At 41.5% G+C, this 25,878-nt stretch overlaps 1 protein-coding gene across 3 annotated transcripts in view; it reads left to right on the top strand.

The window, feature by feature from the left end:
• Positions 1–25,878, top strand: part of MYO16 (myosin XVI) — a 555,564-nt gene that overhangs the window by 431,937 nt on the left and 97,749 nt on the right. For all 3 annotated transcript variants that reach the window (XM_077482903.1, XM_077482902.1, XM_077482901.1), the window contains exons 24-27: positions 14,153–14,228; positions 17,038–17,210; positions 19,197–19,277; positions 19,403–19,608. In XM_077482903.1, the coding sequence (XP_077339029.1) occupies positions 14,153–14,228; positions 17,038–17,210; positions 19,197–19,277; positions 19,403–19,608 (536 nt within the window). The remainder of the gene's footprint in view (positions 1–14,152; positions 14,229–17,037; positions 17,211–19,196; positions 19,278–19,402; positions 19,609–25,878) is intronic.

Below are 25,878 nucleotides of genomic sequence, written 5' to 3'. Positions count from 1 at the left end.
CTTGTGTAAAGATGATTAACCCCTTCAGCCCTGAACCATTTGGCTGCCCAAAGACCAGATCGTTTTTTGCGATTTGGCACTGTGTCGCTTTAACTGACAATTGCACGGTCAAGCGACGTGACTCCCAAACAAAATTGGCGTCCTTTTTTCCCCAGAGCTTTCTTTTGGTGGTATTTGATCACCTCTGCAGTTTTTATTTACTGCGCTATAAAAAAAGAGCCACAAGAGTGCACGTAGGTCTGCGAGTACCTGTGTATTGTCTTGCTAAGTACCTGTGTATTGTCTTGCATATTAGTGTCAGGAAGCTAGTTGTTAGGTAATTTGATCAGGGTATAATCCCCAAACCTCATTAAATTTAATAGGTACGATGCCCGATGGGTGTGGAGAGGCAACTTGTTGTACATCTTGCGGCATGTATGCATTCCTTGATCATCTGATCGAGGGTGAATACTGCTGTGCAAAATGTAAGCGCATTGTTTCCCTGGAAGCCCAGGTTCTGAATCTGGGGAAGCAACTGTCACCACTGAGAAGTCCCTCCATACTAAAGGAGGGGCCAGCACAAAGGTGGCTGGAGACAAAGAGGTGCAGGCACTAGCAAAGAGTATATGGGTGACAATCAGGAAGGGTAGAGGGGCAAGTGCCAGGGAGGCCGATCCAGGGCTGGAGCATCCCAATAAGTGACATTGGTGATCCCAGTCAGGGACCAGCACTGCTGGAGCTGAGGGACTCTCCTAGCTGCCGGGCAAAGAACTCCTCCAGTGAGAGTGGGGGGAAGTGAAGGGAAAGGAAAGACAGATTCTGGTGGTAGGGGACTCAATTCTTAGAAGGACAGAGAGGCCAATCTGTAACAAAGACCCGAAGCGTCAAACAGTATTTTGTCTACCGGGCACTTGGGTTCGGCACATCACGGATCTGGTGGACAGATTACTGGGAGGGGCTGCACGTTGGCACCAATGACAAAGTCAGAGGCAGATGGAGTGTCCTAAAGAACGATTTTAGGGACTTAGGAGCTAAATTAAGGAAAATGACCTCCAAGGTAGTATTTTCAGGAATAATACCGGTACATCGAGCCACACCAGAAAGGCAGAGGGCGATTAGGGAAGTAAACAAGTGGCTGAAGAGCTGGTGTAGTAAGGAGGGATTTGGGTTCCTGGAGGACTGGCCCGACTTCTCAGTTGATAAACGGTACTATAGAAGGGATGGACTGCATCTAAATGAGGAGGTGCAGATCAGCCGGGAATGAAGATGACCAAAAAGATAGAGGGTTTTTTAAACTAGGCAATGGGGGGGGAGGGTGCAGAGGTAGAGATAGTCAGCTTAGAACATATTCCAGAGGGTATTATTGGGGGCATTAGTGGTAGGTTGACCAAAGCACATAAACCCAAGGTAAGTATAGTAGCAAGTCCTAGTTGCAATCTCGGAACACCCAATAAGAGGATAATATGTGACTGGTCTAAACTACATGGCATGTTCACCAATGCCAGGAGCCTAGCGGACAAGATGGGTGAACTAGAGATACTATTGTATGAGGAGGATTTGGATTTTGTGGGAATTTCAGAGACCTCGTTCAACAGCTCTCATGATTGGCTGGCAAGCATTCAAGGGTATACCCTTTATCGCAAGGATAGAGAGGGTAAAAAAGGGGGAGGGGTATGCCTATATATCAAGAATAATGTACAAGTGAATGTTAGAGATGACATCACTAAGGGAGCTAGGGAGGAGGTGGAATCCTTATGGGTAGAGCTCCAAAGGGATGAAGCTAAGGGGAAAATAATACTGGGAGTATGCTATAGGTCCCCTAACCTGAGGGAGGAAGGTGAGCCTGATCTGCTAACACAATTTGGATTAGCAGCAAGGATAGGAAGTGTTATCATAATAGAGGATTTTAATTATCCAGACATAGACTGGGCAGAAGGAACCGCGCATTCATCTAAGGCTAGCCAGTTTCTAAATGTCAATTTTATGGGTCAGATGGTAGTGGCACCAACTAGAAATAAAGCGTTACTGGATCTACTGATTACCAACAATACAGACCTGATCACAGATGTGGAAATACGGGACAATTTAGGGAACAAGGCTTCTGTATAAATCACACAAATAGCAAACATAAGGGGAATACAAAGACACTGAATTTCAAAAGAGCCAACTTCCCTAAATTACGAACCTTACTAGAAGGCATAAATTGGGATAACATTTTAGGAACAAAGATCGCGCAGGAGAGATGGGTTTGCTTTAAGAGCATATTAAATAAGGACATTAGCCAATGCATCCCATTGGGTAATAAATTTAAAAGAGCAAACAAAAAGTCCTGGATGGCTTAACTTCAATGTAAAAATGCATATAAAGCAAAAGCGAAGGCCTTCAAAAAATACAAGGTTGAGGGATCATCATCAGCATTCAGACTTTACAAAGAATGCAGCAAGAAATGTAAGGGTGCAATGAGGACAGCTAAGATAGAACATGAAAGACACATAGTGGAGGAGAGCAAAAATAATGCCAAGAAATTCTTTAGGTATGTAAATAGTAAAAAAGAGAGGACAGACCATATTGGCCCCATACAGAATGAGGAAGGACATCTGGTTACAAAGGATGGGGAGATGGTGAAGGTATTGAATTTATTCTTCTCCTCAGTCTTCATGAGGGAATCGTGGGGCTTCAGTAACCAAAACTGTAGTGTTTATCCTCAAGACACATCACAGGAAGCACCTCCATGGTTAACAGAATTAAAATTAGACTTGGGAAACGTTAACATTAATAAATCACTGGCATCAGATGGCTTGCAATGGAGGGTACTTAGGGAACTCAGTCAAGTAATTGCCAGACCCTTGTTCCTAATTTTTACTGACAGTCTACTGACTGGAATGGTACCAGCTGATTGAAGAAAAGCCAATATAGCACCAATATTTAAAAAGGACCCAAAATACATGCCTGGGAATTACAGACCAGTTAGCCTAACATCAGTAGTATGTAAACTCTTTGAGGGGATGATAAGGGACTATATACAAGATTTTACTAACCTTATATGAGGAAGTGAGTTACCAGCTAGATAAGGGAAGGCCCGTAGACGTGGTGTATCTGGATTTTGCAAAAGCATTTGACACAGTTCCCCATAAACATTTACTGTACAAAATAAGGTCCGTTGGCATGGAACATAGGGTGAGTACATGGATTGAAAACTGGCTACAAGGGTGAGTTCAGAGGGTGGTGATAAATGGGGAGTACTCGGAATGGTCAGGGGTGAGTAGTGGGGTCCCCCAGTGTTCTGTGCTGGGACCAAGCCTATTTAATTTATTTATATTTTTTTATTATGTTTTAATCAAGCTAACTCATATATTATAATGCTATCGCCTATTTAATTTGTTCATAAACGACCTGGAGGATGGGGTAAACAGTTCAATCTCTGTATGATACTAATCTAAGCAGGGCAATAACTTATCCACAGGATGTGGAAACCTTGCAAAAAGATCTGAACAAATTAATGGGGTGGGCAACTACATGGCAAATGAGGTTCAATGTAGAAAAATGTAAAATAATGCATTTGGTGCCAAAAATAGGAATGCAATCTATACACTGGGGGGGAGAACCTCTGGGGGAATCTAGGATGGAAAAGGACCTGGGTGTCCTAGTAGATAAACTCAGCAATGGCATGCAATGCCAAGCTACTGCTAACAAAGGAAACAGAATATTGGCATGCATTAAAAAGTGGATCAGCGCCAGAGATAAAACGATAATTCTCCCGCTCTACAAGACTCTGATCCAGCTGCACCTGGAATATGCTGTCCAGTTCTGGGCACCAGTCCTCAGGAAGCATGTACTGGAAATGGAGTGAATAAAAGAAAGGCAACAAAGCTGATAAAGGGTCTGGAGGATATTAGTTATGAGGAAAGGTTGTGAGCACTGAACTTATTCTCTCTGGAGAAGAGACGCTTGAGAGGGGGATATGATTTCAATATACAAATACCATACTGGTGACCCCACAATAGGGATAAAACTTTTCCACAAAAGGGAGTTTAACAAGACTCATGGCCATTTATTAAAATTAGAAGAAACAAGCTTCAACTTTAAACTACGAGGGTTCTTTACTGTAAGAGGGTTCTTTACTGTAAGAGCGGCAAGGATGTGGAATTCCCTTCCACAGGCAGTGGTCTCAGCGAGAGGCATTGATAGTTTCAAGAAACTATTAGATAAGCACCTGAACAACCGCAACATACAGGGATATACAATGTAATACTGACATATAATCACACACATAGGTTGGACTTGATGGACTTGTGTCTTTTTTAAACCTCACCTACTATGTAACTATTTAACAATTTTGAAAAAAACGCAATATTATTTACTTTTTACTATAATAAATATCTTCAAAAAAAATGTAAAAAATGTTTTTTTCCTCAGTTTAGGCCGATACATATTCTTTTACATATTTTTGGTACGTTTTTTTTTACTAGTAATGGCAGCGATCTGTGATTTTTATCATGACTGCGACATTATGGCAGACAGATCGAACACTTTTGGCGCTATTTTGGGACCATTCATATTTATACAGTGATCAGTGCGATTAAAAATGCACGCATTACTGTGTAATCGTGACTGCCAGTGAAGGGGTTAACCTCTAGGGGGAGCTGCAGGGGTTAAGTTTGTCCTAGGGAGTGATTCTAACTGTGGGGGTGTAGGCTATGTGTGACACAACACTGATCACCGTTCCCGATCACAGGGAACAGTGATCAGTGTCCTGTCACTAGGAAGAATTGGGAAATGCTTGTTTACATCAGCATTTCCCATTCCTCCTCTCTGTGAGATGATCGCGGGTATCCCCATGGACATCGAGTCTGCGGGACCCGCGATTACACTCACGGAGGTTGCGGCGGGCACGCGTCCCACAATGCCGCATCTTAAAGGGCAACGTACAGATACATTAATATGCCTGTATGTGCCCTTCTGCCAAAGTATATCAACGTGAGCCGGTCGGCAAGGGGTTAATAGCAACTGGGACAAGCTTTCTAGCACACCTGCTTGTTTTCCCAAGGATCCACTGGGAACAGATCCTTTAGAAAATATTGGAATTAGCATTTTTCATTTCATATCTGTGGGTGTGTGAATTTGGGTGATAACTAGAGAATTATACTTGTGTATAAGTTTATTTTACATAAGTGGAAAACTAGTAGTGATCCCAATGTGAAGAAAAGTGGAGCGTACTATTGCCCCCATGGGGCCTAAAAGACCTTATACTTCAGCTGGTATCGGTCTGTTATTAAGATATGACCATGAAAATAAAATTAAACTTCTACAAATTCCATGAAATACAAATGAAGGCTTGTGGTGTCATAAAAATGGCTTGTACTTATATACATACTGTCAGCTCTGACACCACTAAGAAAGTGATTAAGCAGTGTAGGTACTACTTCAGAAATTTACTAGTGCCATCTTCAGGAGAAAGCAGAACTGGGGATGTTTAGGGTACTGTTCAATCAAGAATTAGATTATTTTCTTACATCAAAATTCTCTCCTATGTATAAACAGAATTAGTCTTTCTAGCAAGAGTAAATTGCCAGCAGGACTAACACCAAAGCCTACTTATCCCTCTGTGCAAACTGAAGTATACTGTGATTTGCATTTTTTAAACATAGTGCAAGCAGTACTATGGTGTAAACAAGTTTATGAAAATAATATTACCAATGACATTCACAGATCTAATTAATCAGGTTCTTAAGAATGAGATACAACATCTCAAAAACAAAATACTTGAGGAAGTTTGATTGTATCAATGAAGCAACCAAATGGATATTTGTTATTCTGATCTGTGATGAGAAATCAAAGTGTGTTCATAAATTAGGAATGTGTTTCTGCAGAAAAAAAAGATTTTTTTGAAATGACCAAATAGGAATGCATATGAATCTATAATGCAATCAATAACTGCAATTATTTATTTGAGCATGCAGGCAAGACCTTCTTTAGTCAGCCTGTGTCTTCTTATTTTTACAAGCCCTTCAAATGAATGTTTTGATCACAGAGCTTTAAGTGTTGTCCTCTTCAAATTTTCTCATTAAAGAGTAAATAAATAAATAAAAATTTGTTTTAATTTAATTCAATTTTGATTAATCTATAAAATGCTTATAAGCTCTACAAACAAGGTTTGGACAATGTAATATATACATGATTTTATCAATGTACCATTTTCTGCCCAACTTTTTCTTTAAAGCAGACAATTTTTTGGAGGGAATTCAATTATGGCTTGGTTTACAGAAGGATCGGCAAACCCTAGCCTGAAAATCATGAACCTCTTAGGCCTCATGTACACTGCTTCTAGTAAATGGATGTTTAAGAGCAGTTGGGCATTTTTTTCAGCTGCCCTTGAACTCTCCTCTGTTATCTTATGAGTACATGTACACAGGGCCGTTTATAGTAGTTTCTAGGCAGTTGAGTTTAGAAGCATGTTTTGGAACACAAAAAAAATGTGTTTAGGACGGATGTTCAGAAGCATTTGAAACGTCAAATGCCTGTAACAGCTTGTAAATGTGTGTAAACACGGTAACTTGCATTTAGCTGCATTTCGTTTACAGGCGTTTTTCATTTTTGGCTATTTAAAAAAAAAAAATTCTAAACACAAATGCGGCAAAATGCAGCAAAACAAAAGTTTTAAACATTGGCTACTATTTGTCAAGTTAAATCATTCAGGAGTAATCATAAAAAACGTCCCATGTACATGAAGCCTTATACAGCCTTATACAGCCAAATCATCTTGTATTTTTTTTTTTAGCTTATTTTTAAGGTTTTTAGTAAAACAGGGCATTCGTATCTGGAAATTGCCAGAGGGGACTCAAAACAAAATATATATTTGAGGAAGCCAGTCTTTTATTAAAGGATGTGACACAGCAAACGTTCATCGGTGTGGGTTATTGTTGTGTTTGTGTCAGTGGTGAGTCTTTCACTGTTATTGACAATAGATTCACATCACTGCATGATGTGATCGATGACATTGTGTTTTTTTTGCCTAATATTCATTTGCATAGGGGCAGCTGGATATCTGCTCCCCCTCCCTTATTCTAAAGGGGGCTTCCAAATTTGTTTACGTGTCCCCCTTGCAGATTCCTGCATCTACTGACCAGGGATGTAGAAATAAGGCCATCGTCCCTATCAGCGTTGAGGGCATAGTCTGGTATGAATCAAGAAGGAAGGGGCATTCTTATGACATCTCCCTTTCCTTTTTGGAGGGAACCCCTTGTCATTTGTTGTTGTTTGTTTTGTTTTTGCTTAAAGCGGGATTCCACCCTAAAGTGGAACCTCCGCTGATCGGATCCCTCCCCCCCTCCGGTGTCACAATTGACACCTTTCAGGGGGGAGGGGGGTGGAGATACCTGTCAAAGACAGGTATTTTCACCCACTTCCAGGCATAGACTACCACGGGAGTCCAAGCCATTTCCTGCCCTGCCGCGCTGTCTGCTGGGACACACACGGGTCCCAGTGACAGCACGGAGATTTCCTATTGCGCGGCGCGGCTCGCGCATGCGCATTAGGGAACCGGGAAGTGAAGCCGATTCGCTTCACTTCCTGATTCCCTCACCTAGAATGGTGGCAGCAGCAGCCGAGGGCCGAGCGATCGATCGGCCTCGGCTGCCGGCATCGCTGGAACCCGGGACAGGTGAGTGTCCATTTATTAAAAGTCAGCAGCTGTAGTATTTATAGCTGCTGGCTTTTAATATTTTTTTTTTTTGGTGGAATCCCTCTTTAAGGTTCCCCACCAAAATCAAGGCTGCATTAAGTAATTTTAATTACAGCTAACTCTTTGGCACTACAGTAAGGTAACAGTTTATATGAAGTGAAATTCTTATTGGCATTTCAAGATTTATTTTGAAAAAAGCTTTTTAAAAATGTCAGCTTCCAGATACCTATAATGAGAGGTTCCCTTTTAAAGAAATACTAGAAAGCAGTGGCATCAGGAGAGGGGGCTGACGGGGGCTGGAGCCCCGAGTGTGCACCCAAAAAGCCCCGGGTCTCAATAGTACTAAATTCATTATTAGCCCCTAGCCATTTCCATAGGCAACAGGGAACGATCTCCCACTTATCCAGCGAGACCAAGTGACGTACATAAAGTCCCGCCTCCGGGACCCAACTCCTATGATGGACGTCCCACTAGTCTAATGCCGAGACCGCGGGATGTGTGACGTCCATCATAGGTGCCGCCGGGTCCAGGAGGAGGTGGGAATGACACTGCGGCTGCACGGAGCACAGGGAGATCCCTGTTTGCTCTGTGTAAATGGGTGGGCAGTGGCTCTCCTATTCTGGCTCTCTGACCCTGGTGCATGTAGCCTGCTGTGGTGTGGTCAGAATGAGATGGGCTACATTAGACAGGTAAGGCTGAGCTGCAGGAGTGTTACGAGGGGTAATGTATGTCATTTGGGTCAGTGCAGTTTTCGGGGGGGGGGGGGGGGTCAGTGTATGTGTCAGGGGGGTCATCTGTCACAGGGGGTCAATGTATGTGTCAGGGGGGTTAGTGCAGTTGTCAGGGGGGTCAATGTATGTGTCGGGGGTCAGTTTGTGTCAGGGGGTTCAGTGTATGTTCCAGGGGGTCAGTGTATGTGCTGGGGGTCAGTATATGTGCCAACGGGGTCAGTATATGTGCCAACGGGTCAGTGTATGTGTCAGGGGGGTCAGTGTATGTGTCAGGGGGATTAATGTAGGTGTCAGGGGGATCAGTGTATGTGTCGGGGGGCAATGTATGTGTCGGGGTTCACTGTATTTGTCAGGGGGATCAATGTATGTGTCAGGGGGGTCAATGTAGGTATCAGGGGGATCAGTGTACATGTTAGGGGGATCAGTGCATGTGTCAGAGGGGTCAATGTATGAGGCATTTGAGTTTGACAGGGCCAAGGACAACAGGTAAATATAAGACATTGAGGGTGATGGATGTGCTAGGAGGCAGGTTGTGGCAGGTAGCAGGTGCTAGGAGCTAGGTAAAGGATAACTCTACAAAATTACAATTATCCTTTAAAAGTTGTGTTAAAAGTAATTGATTAGCAAAATGTATACTGAATTGCCAAAGATGATAAGTGGAAAAAAATGCTGGTAATGACTATTTATAAAAAAAAAAAAAAAAAGGCAATTGGTCTAATTCTAACTTAAAATGTATTAGGTGGAGCCTGTCATTACTCTTCTAACTTGTCACAGCTGAGACTCTCAAATAATAATGGAGAGTATAAAAATAAGTTAAGTAGAATTGGTGCTATACCTTTATATGGAACAATATTTCCAACCAATAAAAAATATTAAAACTAAAAAGTTATTATTTATGTTCCTTTATACCGTGGAGATGCTACTCCTATAATGTGCTACGTTGGAAATCTCAGTGAAAATGTTTAATCAGTCAGGGCCCTGTGCCCTCTAAATTAATTTAATGCCATGAGTGCACCCCACTACTGGGTGTTTCATATAAATGTATTGTTAACAAATTATGTGCTTCCCCTCAACCTTGGAGAAGGTACTCACAAATGAAGGGAAAAAAAAGGGATGCACTCATGGCATTAAATTAATTTAGAGGGCATAGGGCCCTGACTGATTAAACATTTTCACTGAGATTTCCAACGTAGCACATTATAGGAGTAGCATCTCCACAGTATAAAGGAACATAAATAATAACTTTTTAGTTTTAATATTTTTTATTGGTTGGAAATATTGTTCCATTTAAAGGTATAGTGCCAATTCTACTTAACTTATTTTTATACTAACATAGGTCCACCCTGACTGGGTGGACATATAAGGTAGAGGCAGCTCTTACCCACTGTAAGTAATCCATAGCGCAATATCACCCTCTTTCTTTAAATAATGGAGAGTACCTCTGAATAACTTCCAGGAGATATAATTGTCCCTGGGCAGTCCAATCACCACATTCAGTATTCGGAGTCTCAGCTATAAAAGGTATAATGCTATCAGGACAGGTTCCATAATAGATGTACATTTTTTGTTTTTTTACTGAGTACTTTTTGCTTACCGTATCTTCTTTCTGTAAAATATATTTCATTTGCTTATTTCAAGTCAGCTAAATATTAACATTTTCCACAGAGAATGATAATTAACAAATACATACTTTCTAGCAAAATTAGATTAGTTCTCCCCAAAGCTGCTGTTACAGTGGTGTGAAAAAGTGTTTGCCCCCTTCCTCATTTCCTGTTCCTTTGCATGTTTGTCACACTTAAGTGTTTCGGAACATCAAACCAATTTAAACAATAGTCAAGGACAACACAAGTAAACACAAAATGCAATTTGTAAATGAAGGTGTTTATTATTAAAGGTGAAAAAAAATCCAAACCATCATGGCCCTGTGTGAAAAAGTGATTGCCCCCTAAACCTAATAACTGGTTGGGCCACCCTTAGCAGCAACAACTGCAACCAAGCGTTTGCGATAACGTGCAATGAGGCTTTTACAGCATCCTGGAGGAATTTTGGCCCACTCATCTTTGCAGAATTGTCCTAATTCAGTTACATTAGAGGGTTTTCGAGCATGAACGGCCTTTTTAAGGTCATACCACAACATCTCAATAGGATTCAGGTCAGGACTTTGGCTAGGCCACTCCAAAGTCTTCATTTTGTTTTTCTTCAGCCATTCGGTGGTGGACTTGCTGGTGTGTTTAGGATCATTGTCCTGCTGCAGAACCCAAGTTCGTTTCAGCTTGAGTACACGAACAGATGGTCGGACATTCTCCTTCAGGATCTCTTGGTAGACAGCAGAATTCATAGTTCCTTTTATCACGGCAAGTCTTCCAGGTCCTGAAGCAGCAAAACAGCCCCAGACCATCACACTACCACCACCATATTTTACTGTTGGTATAATGTTCTTTTTATGAAATGCAGTGTTCCTTCTACGCCAGATATACTTGGACACACACCTTCCAAAGAGTTCCACTTTTGTCTCATCGGTCCACAGAATGTTGTCCCAAAAGTCTTGGGGATCATCAAGATGTGTTGTGGAGAAATTGAGACGAGCTTTGATGTTCTTTTTGCTCAGCAGTGGTTTTCTCCTTGGAACTCTGCCATGCAGGCCATTTTTGCCCAGTCTTTTCCTGATGGTGGAGGCATGAACGCTGACCTTAACTGAGGCAAGTGAGGCCTGCAGTTCCTTGGACGTTGTTGTGGGGTCTTTTGTGACCTCTTGGATGAGTCGTCGCTGCGCTCTTGGGGTAATTTTGGGCGGCCGGCCACTCCTGGGAAGGTTCACCACTGTTCCATGTCTTCGCCATTTGTGGATAATGGCTCTCACTGTGGTTCGCTGGATTCCCAAAGCTTTGGAAATGGCTTTATAACCCTTTCCAGACTGATAGATCTCAATTACTTTCTTTCTCAATTGTTCCTGAATTTCTTTGGATCTCGGCATGATGTGTAGCTTCTAAGGATCTTCTGGTGGACCTTACTGTGTCAAGCAGCTCCTATTTAAGTGATGCCTTGATTGTGAACAGGTGTGGCAATAATCAGGCCTGGGTGTGGCTAGAGAAATTGAACTCAGGTGTGGACAACCACAGTTATAGTATGTTTTAACAAGGGGGGCAATCACTTTTTCACACAGGGCCATGATGGTTTGGATTTTTTTTTCACCTTTAATAATAAACACCTTCATTTACAAATTGCATTTTGTGTTTACTTGTGTTGTCCTTGACTATTGTTTAAATTGGTTTGATGTTCCGAAACACTTAAGTGTGACAAACATGCAAAGGAACAGGAAATGAGGAAGGGGGCAAACACTTTTTCACACCACTGTAAATCTCATTTGCATGTAATCTTTTTAGTTAATCTCTGTAAAGCTTTTATTCAGTGAGATTTTTTAGCAGATGGAGTACTGTTCTCAGAAACCTAGTCCAATGTATTTCATAACTGAATGAACACAGAGAAAACAATACAAGTTATATCCCTACATTATCAGAGTGGAGAAACACTGCTAATGAAAGCTATTATTATTATTATTATTATTTTAATAACATTGTACATTATTTATATAGCACTAACAGCTTGTGGAACTTTTTAAGAAATAAAGGGGGACAGTACAATTACAATACGATTCAAGAAAAAATGGCAAGGAGGGCCAATCTCATGAGAACTTATAATCTAAAAGGGAATGGCAAGAGATACAAATGTAATAACTGTGAGGGATGAGCAGATGGAGGTAGTAAAAGTTAGGTAGAAATATGCTTTCCAGTTGTTAGGTGGAATAGGCTTTCCTGAAAAACATGAGCTTTCAGGGATCGCCTAAAGACAGACATAGTAGAAAATACCTTTTATGGCTCGAGTTAAGGAGTTCCTGAGGATAGGAGAGTCTATGGAAAAGTCCTGGAGGCGAGCATGGAAGAAAGGGATAAGAAAGCAAATGAAAAAGGGGTGAGAAAGCAAATGTCAGGAAAGCTTTAAGGAGAAGAGACATGTGCTAGCATAACTAATAAAAAAAGTTTCATAAAAGAGATTTATAACTAAAAGGGCAAGATTGTGCTTAGTCAATGCACAAACAAATAAAACATAAGGAGCTGCGCTGTAATAAATTATATATATAAATGAAACGTGTGTAAATAAAAGAAATGATGATAGCTAACACATACACAAAATTCAAGTGGGTATATCACACCACAATATACCGTGATGTATACACTCTCCAAAATAAAAGTCTAAATAATAGAGTTCAATGTGCACAAACACAGGAAAAATCCACGACAGTTGATGTCAACCCGATGTGTTGATATTGATAAGACACCCAATGATGACTCCTCATATGATGTGCAACAATGTGTATCCACCACCTTAATAGATGTAGGCTTACTAGATAGCCAGTTAAAAAGGCTTGTCTCCCAGTCTCGGGTGGTGAAAGTCTCCATCTGTTGTAGCCCCCCTGTAGGAACGATGCCAGATCCAGCGTTCTCCTATTTAGGGAGATCTAGTGATCCAATGATCCCTCCTGCAGTGCTGACAGGTTGACCGTACAGCAGTGTATTCATCAGGGAAGTACTGGGCCGTGAGAACGCCTGGTCTTTTTTGCTGGCTTTAACTGCAATACCGGCTCTTCTACAACTAATTGTCTTGCCGTTCTTCCCAGAGAGTCCCAGATACCTTCTCATTGACAGACATGATGATTTTCAGTGTCAAAAAGGTAAACAGCACATGGAGGTGTAGGAAACCCAGGAGAACAGTTGATGTATGATCCAAATAGTGATATGTCCAGTCCAGGGGAACTTCAAGGGTGCTCCAAGGGGCACTCTCACGGATGGATAAAGGTTGCAGTGGCCAAACACCTACCTGCAAACTCAAACAATGCACAAACAAGTATGCTGTTTAAAAAGCAAAATACATTGGGTTGATCTACATAAATGGCTTGATGCTGGGGCAATATCATAAAACCAACACTTCACTCTGTCTCTTGCAACAGGTAGATTTTGTTGACTTTTTAATATTAAAAGATTTACAGCATGTGACACGAGCATTAAGCTAAGTGCATTAGGCACTGTCTTTTCAGTGATCAGGCAAGAGAGGAGAATCCCGCACTAGACAGTATTGTTTGTATAGACTTATTGAATATGCTTGTAACATGTAATTATTTTTAATGAATAAAATAGTTCATATGCATGTGAAAATTATATAAATTTATAAGTTATATGTTAGCTGTCAATTTGTTTAATCCCAGTGAAACTTAAACTAGAAAAAAACAAGGCTCTGGATTTAGAAAACTATATTGCATATTTATTCATGTTCTTGCTCAGGAAATTTTACAAACAGCAGTTTTTCATATGTTATAGTATTCTAAGAACTTATTGATCTGATATCTTCTAAAGGAGTCCAACATAAATATGTACACTGTAAATGAGAAGGCATTTACATTGCCTCCTTAGGTTTTCTCTCCATGCAACAGATACAGTGCAAAACTTGTTAATAAGTGTAGTAAAGATATGTGTCTTTCTCTCAGTAATGACTCATATATGTAGTGTATCTCCTGAGAGCTACAGACAGATATAGTTAGATTTTCACTGTCCATGTAATTCTCACTATTTAATTTAGCCTATATAGTAATATCTACATGTAAACAGATACACTGTGACTGCAATAGTACACATTATGATTAAAAAAACTGTTCAAGGTATGAATCACACATTTGTAAGCAGTAATAATTGTGACTTTGTGTTTTCAGGTAACTTATGATATTTTTGGAGCAATTGAGAAAAACAAAGATGTACTATCTCAGAATCTTCTTTTTGTCATGAAAAGTAAGTTAATAATGTTCATTGTGTTTCTCGTTTTGTTTTCACACAATTAAAGAAGAACTCAGGTATGTTATATTTTTACATACAGTAGCTGTTGGTCCAGCTTGGACTAATGTAACTATGTATTTACCATACCTGCGAGATGCCCCTGGAAACTGGTAGACTCCGCTACTCTAGTGACCCCCACTAGCTTCCAAGTCCCATGCTGAGTTGCTGCCCTGCTACATTCTGAATACAGGAGGTTGGTGGCTAGGCAGGGAAACCATCCATACAATGCTTTGCTTTGCATTTTCTGAATGAATTCAAAGTGTTCTATGATTGAACAACGTGGAGAGCTTGATGTCACCACCCCACTGTAGGAATACCATCCATACAATGCTTTGCATTTTCTGAATGAATGCAAAGAATTCTCTGATTGAACAATGTGGAGAACTTGATGTCACCACCCCACCTCTGCAACTCGTCCAATAAAAGGACACCTTGCATTCATTCAAAAAATGCAAAGCATTCTCTGAATGACACCCGTGGCAAGAGGCAGACCAACTATGTTCAGAATGCATCCGGCCAGCCACTCAACATAGGATCTGGAAAAAGTGGAGAGCACTGGACAAGCTATGTCTGCATCAGTGATTTCCAGCTTACAGGGGCATCACCCGGGTGTGGTATATACAAAGTTACATTGGTTCAAGCTAGGCCAATGTAAGTATGTATAAAATGTACATACCTGGAATTTTTCTATAAATGATCTGGAGATCGATAGTTTTCTCACTGACAACATGCAGTTAGGCATCTCCCAGTACATAAACCCTCTCAAACCCACTGCAATTCTTAGTGGGATTCAGTTGACATTATGATAGTTGTGCCGTGTACACATGGTCAGACTATCCGGCGGACTTAGTCTGGCGGATAAAACCAACGGACTGTCCGCCGGACTGTCCGAATGAGCGGACCTGCCCACACATGGGACTTTTTGAGCGCGGCTCCAGGTAGCCAGGACCAGCGAAGGAAGCGTCGCTGGCCCCATCACCTGGTATGGACTAAAAGGGGAATACCTACGTCGAAAAAACGGCGTAGGGGTCCCCCCTAAGTCCATATCAGACCCTTATATGAGCACGCTACCCGGCCGGCCAGGAAAGGGGGTGGGGACGAGCGAGCGCCCCCCCTCCTGAGCCGTACCAGGCCGCGTGCCCTCAACATGGGGGGGTGCTTTGGGAAAGGGGGGGCCGCGCTCCCCCCCACCCCAAAGCACCTTGTCCCCATGTTGATGTCAGGGTGTGAGGGCGGGGGGCTTATCGGAATCCGGGATCCCCTTTGATAAGGGGGCCCCTAGATACCGGCCCCCCACCCTATGTGAATGAGTATGGGGTACAATGTACCCCTACCCATTCACCTGTGAAAAAAATGTAAAAAAAAACAACAAACAAGGGTTAACATTTAAAGTTTATTGCACAGCTCCGGGGTCTTCTTCCGCCTTCGGGGGTCTTCTCGCCGGTCTCCTCCGCTATCTTCTGCTAGCTCTTTTATTAGCGGAGGAGCCCGGCTTTCTTCTTCGCCGCCGTCACCCTCTTCTTCCGACTTCGGGGATCTTGTCCCCCTCTTCGGTTCTTCTTGCCAGGCCACCGCGCCTTCTTCTAGCTCTTTTACAAGCGGTGGCCTGGTCTTCTGTCGCTGCTTTGTCGCCGCCTTCTGTTCTTCTCTTCTTCTCTTCTTGAGCTGTTGCCTCGTCGCTGTCTCTGGCCACAGTGACAGGCACGCAGCGTGCGGCAACCTATATAGGGACATCGCCGGATGATGTCCCCGCCCATTATGATGTCATAGTCTCAGAGGATGCTGGGACTGTGACAGCAAATATATGTGAAAGCAAATATATCATGCTCTAAACATTATTTCCATGTGCACTACTCCAGGTTTTAGCAGTGTAAGAGTTTGGGTGCTATTTGTTTTCAGGGAACTATAGTTCGATTTTGGGAGTATTTTTTTTAACAGCACTATAGTGAATACTGTTTTAGCGCTAATTAGCTTGATTAACGCTAATTATCACTAATTAGCCAGCGGCGCTATAGTAAATGACCCCCAATGTGTCCATATATACTGTAGCTTTTTCATGAGTTTACAGGGATATGCTCTTACAGGCAGAAAAAAAAATCACCAAACTCATGTTTTTGAGAGGAGCTTTCAAGCAGAAAAGATGCCCAAGTGCCCAAAAACACACGAAAATGCTTGAAAAAAGAAAAAGAGCATAAAAAAGCTCAAAGAAGCTCGAAAACACACAACAGAAATAGGAAAAAAGAGCTGAGGGGAGGGTTTGTGAAAAAAAAAACACATGCTCAAAAGGGCTCAAAGAAACTCAATACAAATTTGCAAAAGGACCCAAAAAGTACAAGCTTCTTCAAGCTGAAATATCATTGCAAATGTCTGTAAAAAGCAGTTTTTTCTTTTTTTTTGAGCAGCAGTGTGCATGAGCCCTTAGAAAGGATTTTGTTTTTATTATGATTTAGATCAGTTCTTCCAAATTTTGCCCAGTTCTGAGCCATCATCGCTGTCTTTGCTGTGTCTGAATGTAACCTTTCCCCCTAAATGCCATATGTCTCACCCACAGTACCAACATCCATCCACATACAAGACTACACAGGATGTTTCATCCTTCTTATTGTACTATATGCCACTAATAGCTGACAGAAGAGTATGTACATTAACCCAAAAAACATGCATTCACAGAAAGCCTGAGCCCTGCAACTATTTACTTACTGTAATAAAGAGTACTGAGGCGCATACCCTTTATACATTACTAATTATTATTGCTTTCTCATAGCCAGTGAAAATGTGATAATCAACCAGATGTTTCAGTCAAAGCTGACTCAAACAGGATCACTTATACCCCCGTATCCGCCTTTGAAGCTCAGAGGACCCAAAGCAGCCTTACTTTTTAAAAGAACACTAACCACATCAAATGGAGAGACCAAAAAGATCCTGGAACTTAGTAAGGTAAGAGCCAACAAGGTTATGTGCTGTTATAATATTTCCTATAAGTTTTGTATGCATCAGTGCATGATGTTTATTGCTTACACTTGCAACAGTATAGCAGATAGCTATGCTTTATTATTAATTTCTATTGCAAGCATAGAAACACATACCCAAGGCTATCCTTAATAAAATAATGGTTTTGGGTTAATTTCATTTTTTTCTTTTAAAGTGAGTCTCAAGGCTCATGGTTTTTTACCTTCACGCATGAAGGTAAAAAACCTTCTGGGTGCAGCGCCCCTCCCCCCCCCCCCAAATAGTTACCTGAGTCCCATCTAAATCCAACGTTCAGAGAATCTCACTCCTTATTGGCTGAGGCAGCAGCAAGAGCCATTGTCTCCCACTGCTGTCAATCATAGCCAGGAAGCAATCAGGAGAGGGAGGGGGCGGGGCCAAGTCACCCCTGTGCGAATGGACATGCAGAGTCCTGGCTCAGGAGCGAGCTGCTTGCTCTGGGGGCACTTAGCAGGAGGGAGGGGCCAGGATCCCCAGTAGGGGACCCGATAAGTGGAGGATCTGGGCTGCTATGTGCAAAACCATTCCACAGAGAAGGTAAGTATAACATGTCTGTTATTTTATTTTTTAAGGCTTTAATATCACTTTGCTAACACATTGGTCTCTGAATGCAGAGTGTAACTCTCTTCAACTTTTATAGACCTTTTCACATAGGTCACAAAACCCAAGTCTGAAATTCGCTTTTACTATAGCATTAATCTTTAGGCTAGTCAAGTGAGACCATTATTCTGGTGGGAATGGGCAGAAAGAAGATAGGCAGAGCATTGGATAAAACTTAATTAATAAAAAAAACACCCCACTTTAATAACATTTTACTTTACTAATCCAAACTGCAAGCTTTTCCCACTAACAATATTTAACCACATCAGCAGAGATGTGGCATAGCATCTTAGCACTAAATAACTTGCCCATATTCTGTTTCCACCTTTTCTTCAGGAAGTATGAGTGCCCAGGTATGGGTTAGAAGAGCAACCAACTTTCTCTTAACTCATGGCATCGGCTTGGACAATGTTTCCCCTAATATTATCACACCTCAACACATATTCTCAGTGCTGGGCTGGAACTATCAGTTACCAAAGATGGGCTGCATGAGGGTTTTCTGCAGAACTCTACAATCCAGTAGGCTCTATACAAAAGTATTAAATATGTAGAGAGATCCTATAGTCTCTTTACCATTTTGCACCTCAATACATACTGTAGCTTTGATTAGCTTAATAGCATTTTCATATAAACAATAAATACCTTGTTACTGTATATATAGTCAAAGTAAATGAATATGTACATAGGGGCAGTCATCGCTGCCTTATATATGCTGGGGACAGATCCAGTTTCTTCTCATGTCAAATTGTTCAGAGTAGCTTGCAGTCTGCCTGAGACCTATTCTAAACAAACACCTAGAAGGGTACATTTTCAAAATAATTTTAAGTGAAGAAATCAAACACAGCTGCACCCTGTATGCAGCCATCGGGCCTTCCCTGCTTGTTTCCTTAAAAGTGATAGTGACTCACAAAAGCTAAAGATGTTGGCAGGCCATGACCTGGCTGATATGGTCATGTATTGTGCAGGATCAAGAAATGTCTTTTTATAGGACTCCAGTTTCTGCCTATTTGAATACATGCAGTTGCAGGAGTGCTGGTGGTGGAATAAAATGACAAGGTGATAGTGTCATCCTATGTCCACCATCATCCATGGGCTGATCCAGGACTGTAAACTGCAGAAAGGACAGTGTCATGCACAAGTAATATGGCAGGTGGGGCATTTGCATTCAAGTGGTGTCTTATCCCAAACACATTCACAGCTCTATTTGGGTCATGATCCATAGTTTATAGAACATTGTGTTGAACATTCATTTTTATATTCCTAAAGTACTGAGGAATATATTGTTACTTAATAGTGGATGAAAATAAAATATATATTACTTACTGTTTCCTTCAGTTGTTGAAAAAAAAAGGATCATACTCATTTCTTCAAAAGTTGGAACGTGGAGGCCCCACTACTGTGACTATACAACTCAGGGTAAGCAAATTCAGAAAATATTTTTTTGTAAAATCAGAGTGTTCCCTTCTATTTGATGGCAAGGAAAGGAAGATTATACGTACACTGTATACATTATTAATCTTTCTAATGTCTTTATTATGCAGAAATCTCTCACAGAATTGATCGGGAAGTTACAAGGCAGCACGCTACATCTTATGCATTGTATTAAGCCTAATAGTTCTAAACTGGCAGAAACCTTTGACAATTTTTATGTGTCAGCTCAACTACAATATATAGGAGTGTTGGAGATGGTGAAAATTATACGTCATGGTTATCCAGTACGTTTGGCTTTCCCTGACTTTCTGTCAAGGTGAGATTTAAAATGTATTTTGTTGTTAGTAATAGGACAATAATATATATATGTATATGTACTGTATATGTGTGTGTATATATATTCATATATATTTTTTTACATCTCTCATATCCTAGCAGTCACGAATAGAAATAACAATTTGACTAATCTGAAACACTGAATATAATATTATTAATTGTGCCATGGGTCCAAAACTGCAGCAAATGAAGAGTCTATCAACATTGTAGACTTATCAAAACCTCTCTGTTTCTATGACAACTAAATTCCAAGTTCCATGCATTGGCACTATGTATTTTGTGCATTTGAGTATGTGTGCACACGTGTATGTTAGTATATTCTTATTTTTCCCCCTGTAGAACACATATTTTTTATTTTGGAATATATTATTATATAACATATAATTGATAAAAATGAGCTTTGTGAAAAAATAGCAAAGTACATTCAATTTGGAAGATGTTTATTGAATATCCAACCATGTGCTAGTAAAAATCCTGTTTTTCCCCTCATACATGATTAGGTATTCACGGCTTCACTAACAGTGAGCTTACAGTTTCCAAAGGTAACATTCACTCAATTAACATTTTAATGTGTGCAAAATAAGCAGTATCTTTCTCTCTCTCTCTCTCTCTCTCTCTCTCTCTCTCTCTCTCTCTCTCTCTCTCTTTTTTTTTAACAATGTTTGTTTTAAGCAAATATGTACATCTCACAGAAATCAAATTTTGCTTTAAAACACATGTACCCTGGAAGCATGCTGGTAACCTGGAGACACGATGGGCTGATATTTTATCTCAGATTGTGGATTACTTAGGCAATAGTGTGATGTCAACAGATGGGTGTTAGATCACCGTATAAGTGTCACTGGTGACGCTGGTTAGCCAGTTAGTTATTTAGGTTCCCCATCAGGTTTTTATATAGCGCCGGGGACCCCCATATACTACCTAATAAAGATTTTAACTCCCTGATTGCCCCTAGTTAACCCTTTCACCAGTGATCACCGTATAAGTGTTACGGGTGACTCTGGTTAGTTAGTTTGCTTTTTATAGCATCAGGGCACCCACCATTTATTACCCAATAAAGGTTTAACCCCCTGATCACCCGGCGGGTGATATCAATTAGGTTTTAGGGTCAGGGTCTGCGTCGCCCCAGGCAGTGCTAGGTTAGTGCCAGTACCGCTAACACCCACGCGCAAAGCATAAACCTCCCGTAGTGGTATAGAATCTGAACAGATCAATATCTGATCTGATCAGATCTATACTAGCGTCCCCAGCAGTTTAGGGTTCCAAAAAAACGCATTGTTAGCGCGATCAGCCCAGATACCTGCTAGCACCTGCGTTTTGCCCCTCCGCCCAGCCCACCCAAGTACGATCACTGTCACTTACAAAACACTAAACACATAACTGCAGCATTCACAGAGTCAGGCCTGATCCCTGCGATCGCTAACAGGTTTTTTTGGTAGCGTTTTATATTTAAATCCGGAAGGCAGTACTTGGTTTTCGGGGTCCTGTACGTGGCTAGGTTCCCAAAAAGTCCCCCACATGTGGTCTCCCTGTACTCGGGAGAAGCAGCAGAATTTATTTTGGGGTGTAATTTCACTTATGCCCATAGCATGTGTGAGCAATATATCATTTAGTGACAACTTTGTGCAAAAAAAAAAAATGTAATATTCCTGCAACTTGTGGCAAAATATAAAATATTTCATGCCTCTCAGTAAATAGCTTGGGGTGTCTACTTTCCAAAATGGGGTCATTTGGGGGGGTTTTGTGCTATTTTGGCATTTTATGGCCTTCGAAACTGTGCTAGGTAGTGAGGAGTGAAATCAAAAATTTGCACCCTTAGAAATCCTGAAGGTAGTGATTGGTTTTCGGGGTCCCGTACGTGGCTAGACTCCCAAAAAGCCCCACATATGTGGTATCCTCGTACTCAGGAGAAACAGCAGAATACATTTTGGGGTGCAATTCCACATATAACTATGGCATGTGTGAGCAATATATCATTTAGTGACAACTTTTTATAAACTTTTTTTTTTTTGTGTCATTATTCAATCACTTGGGACAAAAAAAATATTCAATGGGCTCAACATGCCCCTCAGCAATTTCCTTGGCGTGTCTACTTTCCAAAATTGGGTCTTTTGGGGGGGGGGGGTGTTATTTTGGCATTTTATGGCCTTCGAAACTGTGATAGGTAGTAAGGAGTGAAATCAAAAATTTGCACCCTTAGAAATCCTGAAGGCAGTGATTGGTTTTCGGGCTGCCGTACGCGGTTAGACTCCCAAAAAGTCCCACATATGTGGTATCTCTGTACTCAGAAGAAGCAGCAGAATATATTTTGGGGTGCAATTCCACATATAACTATGGCATGTGTGAGCAGTATATCATTTAGTGACAACTTTTTGTAAACTTTTTTTTTTTGTCATTATTCAATCACTTAAAAAAAAATATTCAATGGGCTCAACATGCCCCTCAGCATTTTCCTTGGGGTGTCTACTTTCCAAAATGGGGTCATTTGGTGGGGTTTTGTACTGCCCTGCCATTTTAGCACCTCAAGAAATGAGATAGGCAGTCATAAATTAAAAGCTGTGTAAATTCCAGAAAATGTACTCTAGTTTGTAGACGCTATAACTTTTGCGCAAACCAATAAATATATACGCTTATTGACATTTTTTTTACTAAAGACATGTGGCTGAATAAATTTTGCCCTAAATGTATGACTAAAATTGAGTTTATTTGATTTTTCTTAAAAAAAATGTAGAAAATATATTTTTTTCTCGAAATTTTCGGTCTTTTTCTATTTATATCGCAAAAGATAAAAATCGCAGAGGCAATCAAATACCATCAAAAGAAAGCTCTATTGGTGGGAAGAAAAGGACAAAAATTTTGTTTGGGTACAACATTGCATGACCGCGCAATTACCAGTTAAAGCAGTGCAGTGCGAAATTGTAAAAAGACCTCTGGTCCTTAGGCTGACAATTGGTCCGGGGCTGAAGTGGTTAAAGTACGTTCAAAAAGGAGTCTATTGGCTCTCACTCAAAACTCCTGGAAGAAAGGGGTAGGGAGCTCAGAACACTCAATACTGGCCTTCAGATTTAATAACACAAAAAAGAAGAGACACCAGTACAGGAAAGAGCCTTTAAGCTGATTCCAGCAATCTGTACATATGTAATAGCAGCCATCTCCATTAGCAAACAAATCTTTCCAAGTGTCAGCAGAAGTATTATTTTATCTTGATGCTTTCTCGAGCTCTCCACAAGTTCCTTACCCAGGACTTGTGGAGAGCTCACCCAGGACTTGTGGCCAAGTGACCTCTGGTACTTCATTTCAGACATCATCTGTTCCTCTCCTGTGCTCGGTCAGGCTTTAAGCCCACAGAGCAGATTTCTTCTGCTCCAAGCACATGTACAGGCTTCAGGCCTAACCACTCATCTGCTTCTTTCACACCCACCCCAGGCCCCTCTGCTCCACCCCACAATTTGTACATATCACCCTCAGTTCTTCCCTCTCCTTATTACTGCACTCATCACCTCTTTCTAGCTCTAAGCCCACTTGCTAACAAAGCCCCCAGTATACTGAAGAATGTTCCTTCATACAAATCGTATTCTCATATTACCTCCCTTACTTTTCTGCTTCTCCTAACCACTGGAGATATTTCCCCAAACCCTGGGCCTCCCTTATTTAACTGTAGACAACACACACATCACAATCACCCTACACCCTCTGGCAGTAGTCGCAATCTACGCAGTTTAGTCTCCATTCCTCTTCTTCCCAATGCCAGCCTCCCCCTCTCCTGTGCCCACTGGAACACTCGCTCTTTCTGCAACAAACTGACCGTTGTTCATGACCTCTTTGTCACTAATTCCTTTAATCTACTTGCTCTCATCGAAAAACCTGGCTCCACGAATCTGACACCCCTTCTCCTGCTTCCCTTTCCCAGGGTGGCCTTCACTGGTCTCACTCCCCAAGGCCTAATGGTTGTAAGGGAGGTGGAGTGGGACACCTCCTATCCCCCTAAAGCAGCTTCCCTCTTTCCCTGTCATCATTTGAAGCTCACTGTATATGTCTATTCTCTCCAATTTCCCTAAGAATTGCTGCGATCTACTGGCCCCTTGGACCATTATCAACTTTCCTTGATGAGTTTTCTGCTTGGCTACCCTACTTTCTCTCTTCTGAAATTTCCACAATCCTTCTCTGTGATTTCAACAACCCCCCCCCCCCCCCCTGCTAATACAAACACTCCTGCTACTTCTAAACTCCTTAGTCTAACCTCTTCATTTGACCTGAAGCAATGGATACAGGCTTCTACTCACTCACCCTTGACCTTGTATTCTCCTACCTATGCACTCTACGCAGCTTCTCAAACAATCCTTTTCCTCTCTCTGACCATCACCTTATTAGTTTCTCTCTCTCCTTGTCTTCCACCACCTTTCCCTCCAATCATCTAACCATCACCCATAGAAACCTTCACAACTTCAATTCTTCTCTCTTCTATTCTGCTACTGACCACCTCTATGACAAAATCTCTCCTCTGTCCTGCCCCAACCAAGCCACTTCCATCTAGAATAAATCCCTGTCCTCCACCCTGGACAAGCTCGCTCCCCTCACTACATGCAAAATCAGGCCTCGACCCCTACAACCCTGGCAAACAGATGACACTAAAGTTCACAAAAAACGTAGTCGCACTCTTGAGCCTCTGTGGCACAAGACTAAGTCTCTCAAAGACTTCAGCCAATACAAATCTGCCCTCCAAAAATACTATTATTTCATCCACACTGCCAAACAGACCTATTTTACAACTCTTATTAACACCTTCTGATCCAGTCCCGTAAACTTTTCTCTACCTTCAACTCTCTACGTCGTCCTCCACCGCCTCCACCCACTGACTCACTCACTGCCCAGGAGATTGCTAATCACTTCAAAAACAAGATACAATCCATGATGAAAGGTATCTCCCCCAGTTAAGACCCCTTATCAACAGTTACAATTGACTCTCCCCTTATTCAAATCTGCTACTACAGACAAAGTTGATAAACTCCTTTCTAACGCCCACCTAACCACCTGTCCCCGGACCCTATTCCCTTTCAAACACTACGTCGCCCTCTGACTCTATCCCACATCTTTAATCTCTCCCTCACCTATGGCATTTTCCCCAAAGCTTTAAAACATGCACTGGTCACCCCCATACTTAAAAAGCCGTCCTTGGACCCTACCAATCTTAACAATCTGTGCCCTATCTCCTTACTCCCCTTTTCCTCTAAACTCCTTGAATGCCTGGTTTACAACCAACTGAATGACCACCTCATTAACCTTCTTGATCCCCTTCAATCTGGTTTTTGCCCTCAACACTCCACAGAAACTGCTCATTTAAAACTCACACATTACCTACTAACTGCAAAAACCAATTGACACTATTCTGTACTCCTACTTCTGGACCTTTCAGCTGCCTTTGACATGGTTGATCACCCCCTCCTCAAAAAAAAACTTTACTCCTTTGGTCTCCGTGACTGTGCTCTGCAGTGGCTCTCATCCTACCTATCCCAACGCACCTTCAGTGTCACTTACAATTCAACTTTCTCCACTCCTCTTCCCTTCTCCATCAGGGTCCCCCAAGGTTCTGTTCTTTGACCTCTTTTATTTTCAATCTACACCTCTTCTCTGGGTCAGCCTCTCACAGCTTTCAATATCATTTCTACGCTGACGACACACAAATCTATCTCTCCACCCCTCAACTCACTCCATCAGTCTCCTCACACATCACTAACTTACTAACAGACATATCTATATGGATGTCACACCTCTTCCTCAAACTCAACTTGTTCAAAACCAAAATTATAATATTTGCTCCCCCATGTGCCTCTTTCCCTGACTTATCTGTCAAGAGCAATGGCACAGCCATCCACCCAACCCCACATGTCAGCATGCTAGGTGTTATCCTGGACTCTGAACTCTCCTTTCGGCCCCACATCCAATCACTTTCCAAAGCTTGCCACCTCAACCTCCGCAACATCTCCAAACTACATCCCTTTCTAAGCAATCAAACCACAAAGCTCCTGATTCACTCCCCGGTTATTTCTCGCCTTACTGCAACTCCCTCCTCATTGGCTTACCTTTAAATAGACTATCCCCCTTTTAGTTCATCATGAATGCTGCTGCCAGACTCATCCATCTTACAAACTGCACAGTGTCTGCTACCACTCTCTGCCAATCTCTCCATTGGCTGCCACTCACCCAACAAATTAAATTAAAAAAACTAACAATAGGTAAAAAAGCCATCCAT

Source organism: Lithobates pipiens, unplaced genomic scaffold (assembly GCF_037356315.1).
Source record: "Lithobates pipiens isolate NorthernLeopardFrog02 unplaced genomic scaffold, aLitPip1_a1.2 Scaffold_16, whole genome shotgun sequence".
NCBI classification, from domain to species: domain Eukaryota; kingdom Metazoa; phylum Chordata; class Amphibia; order Anura; family Ranidae; genus Lithobates; species Lithobates pipiens.
Note: the sequence above shows the minus strand (reverse complement) of the source record. Positions and strands in the feature narration are given on the sequence as shown.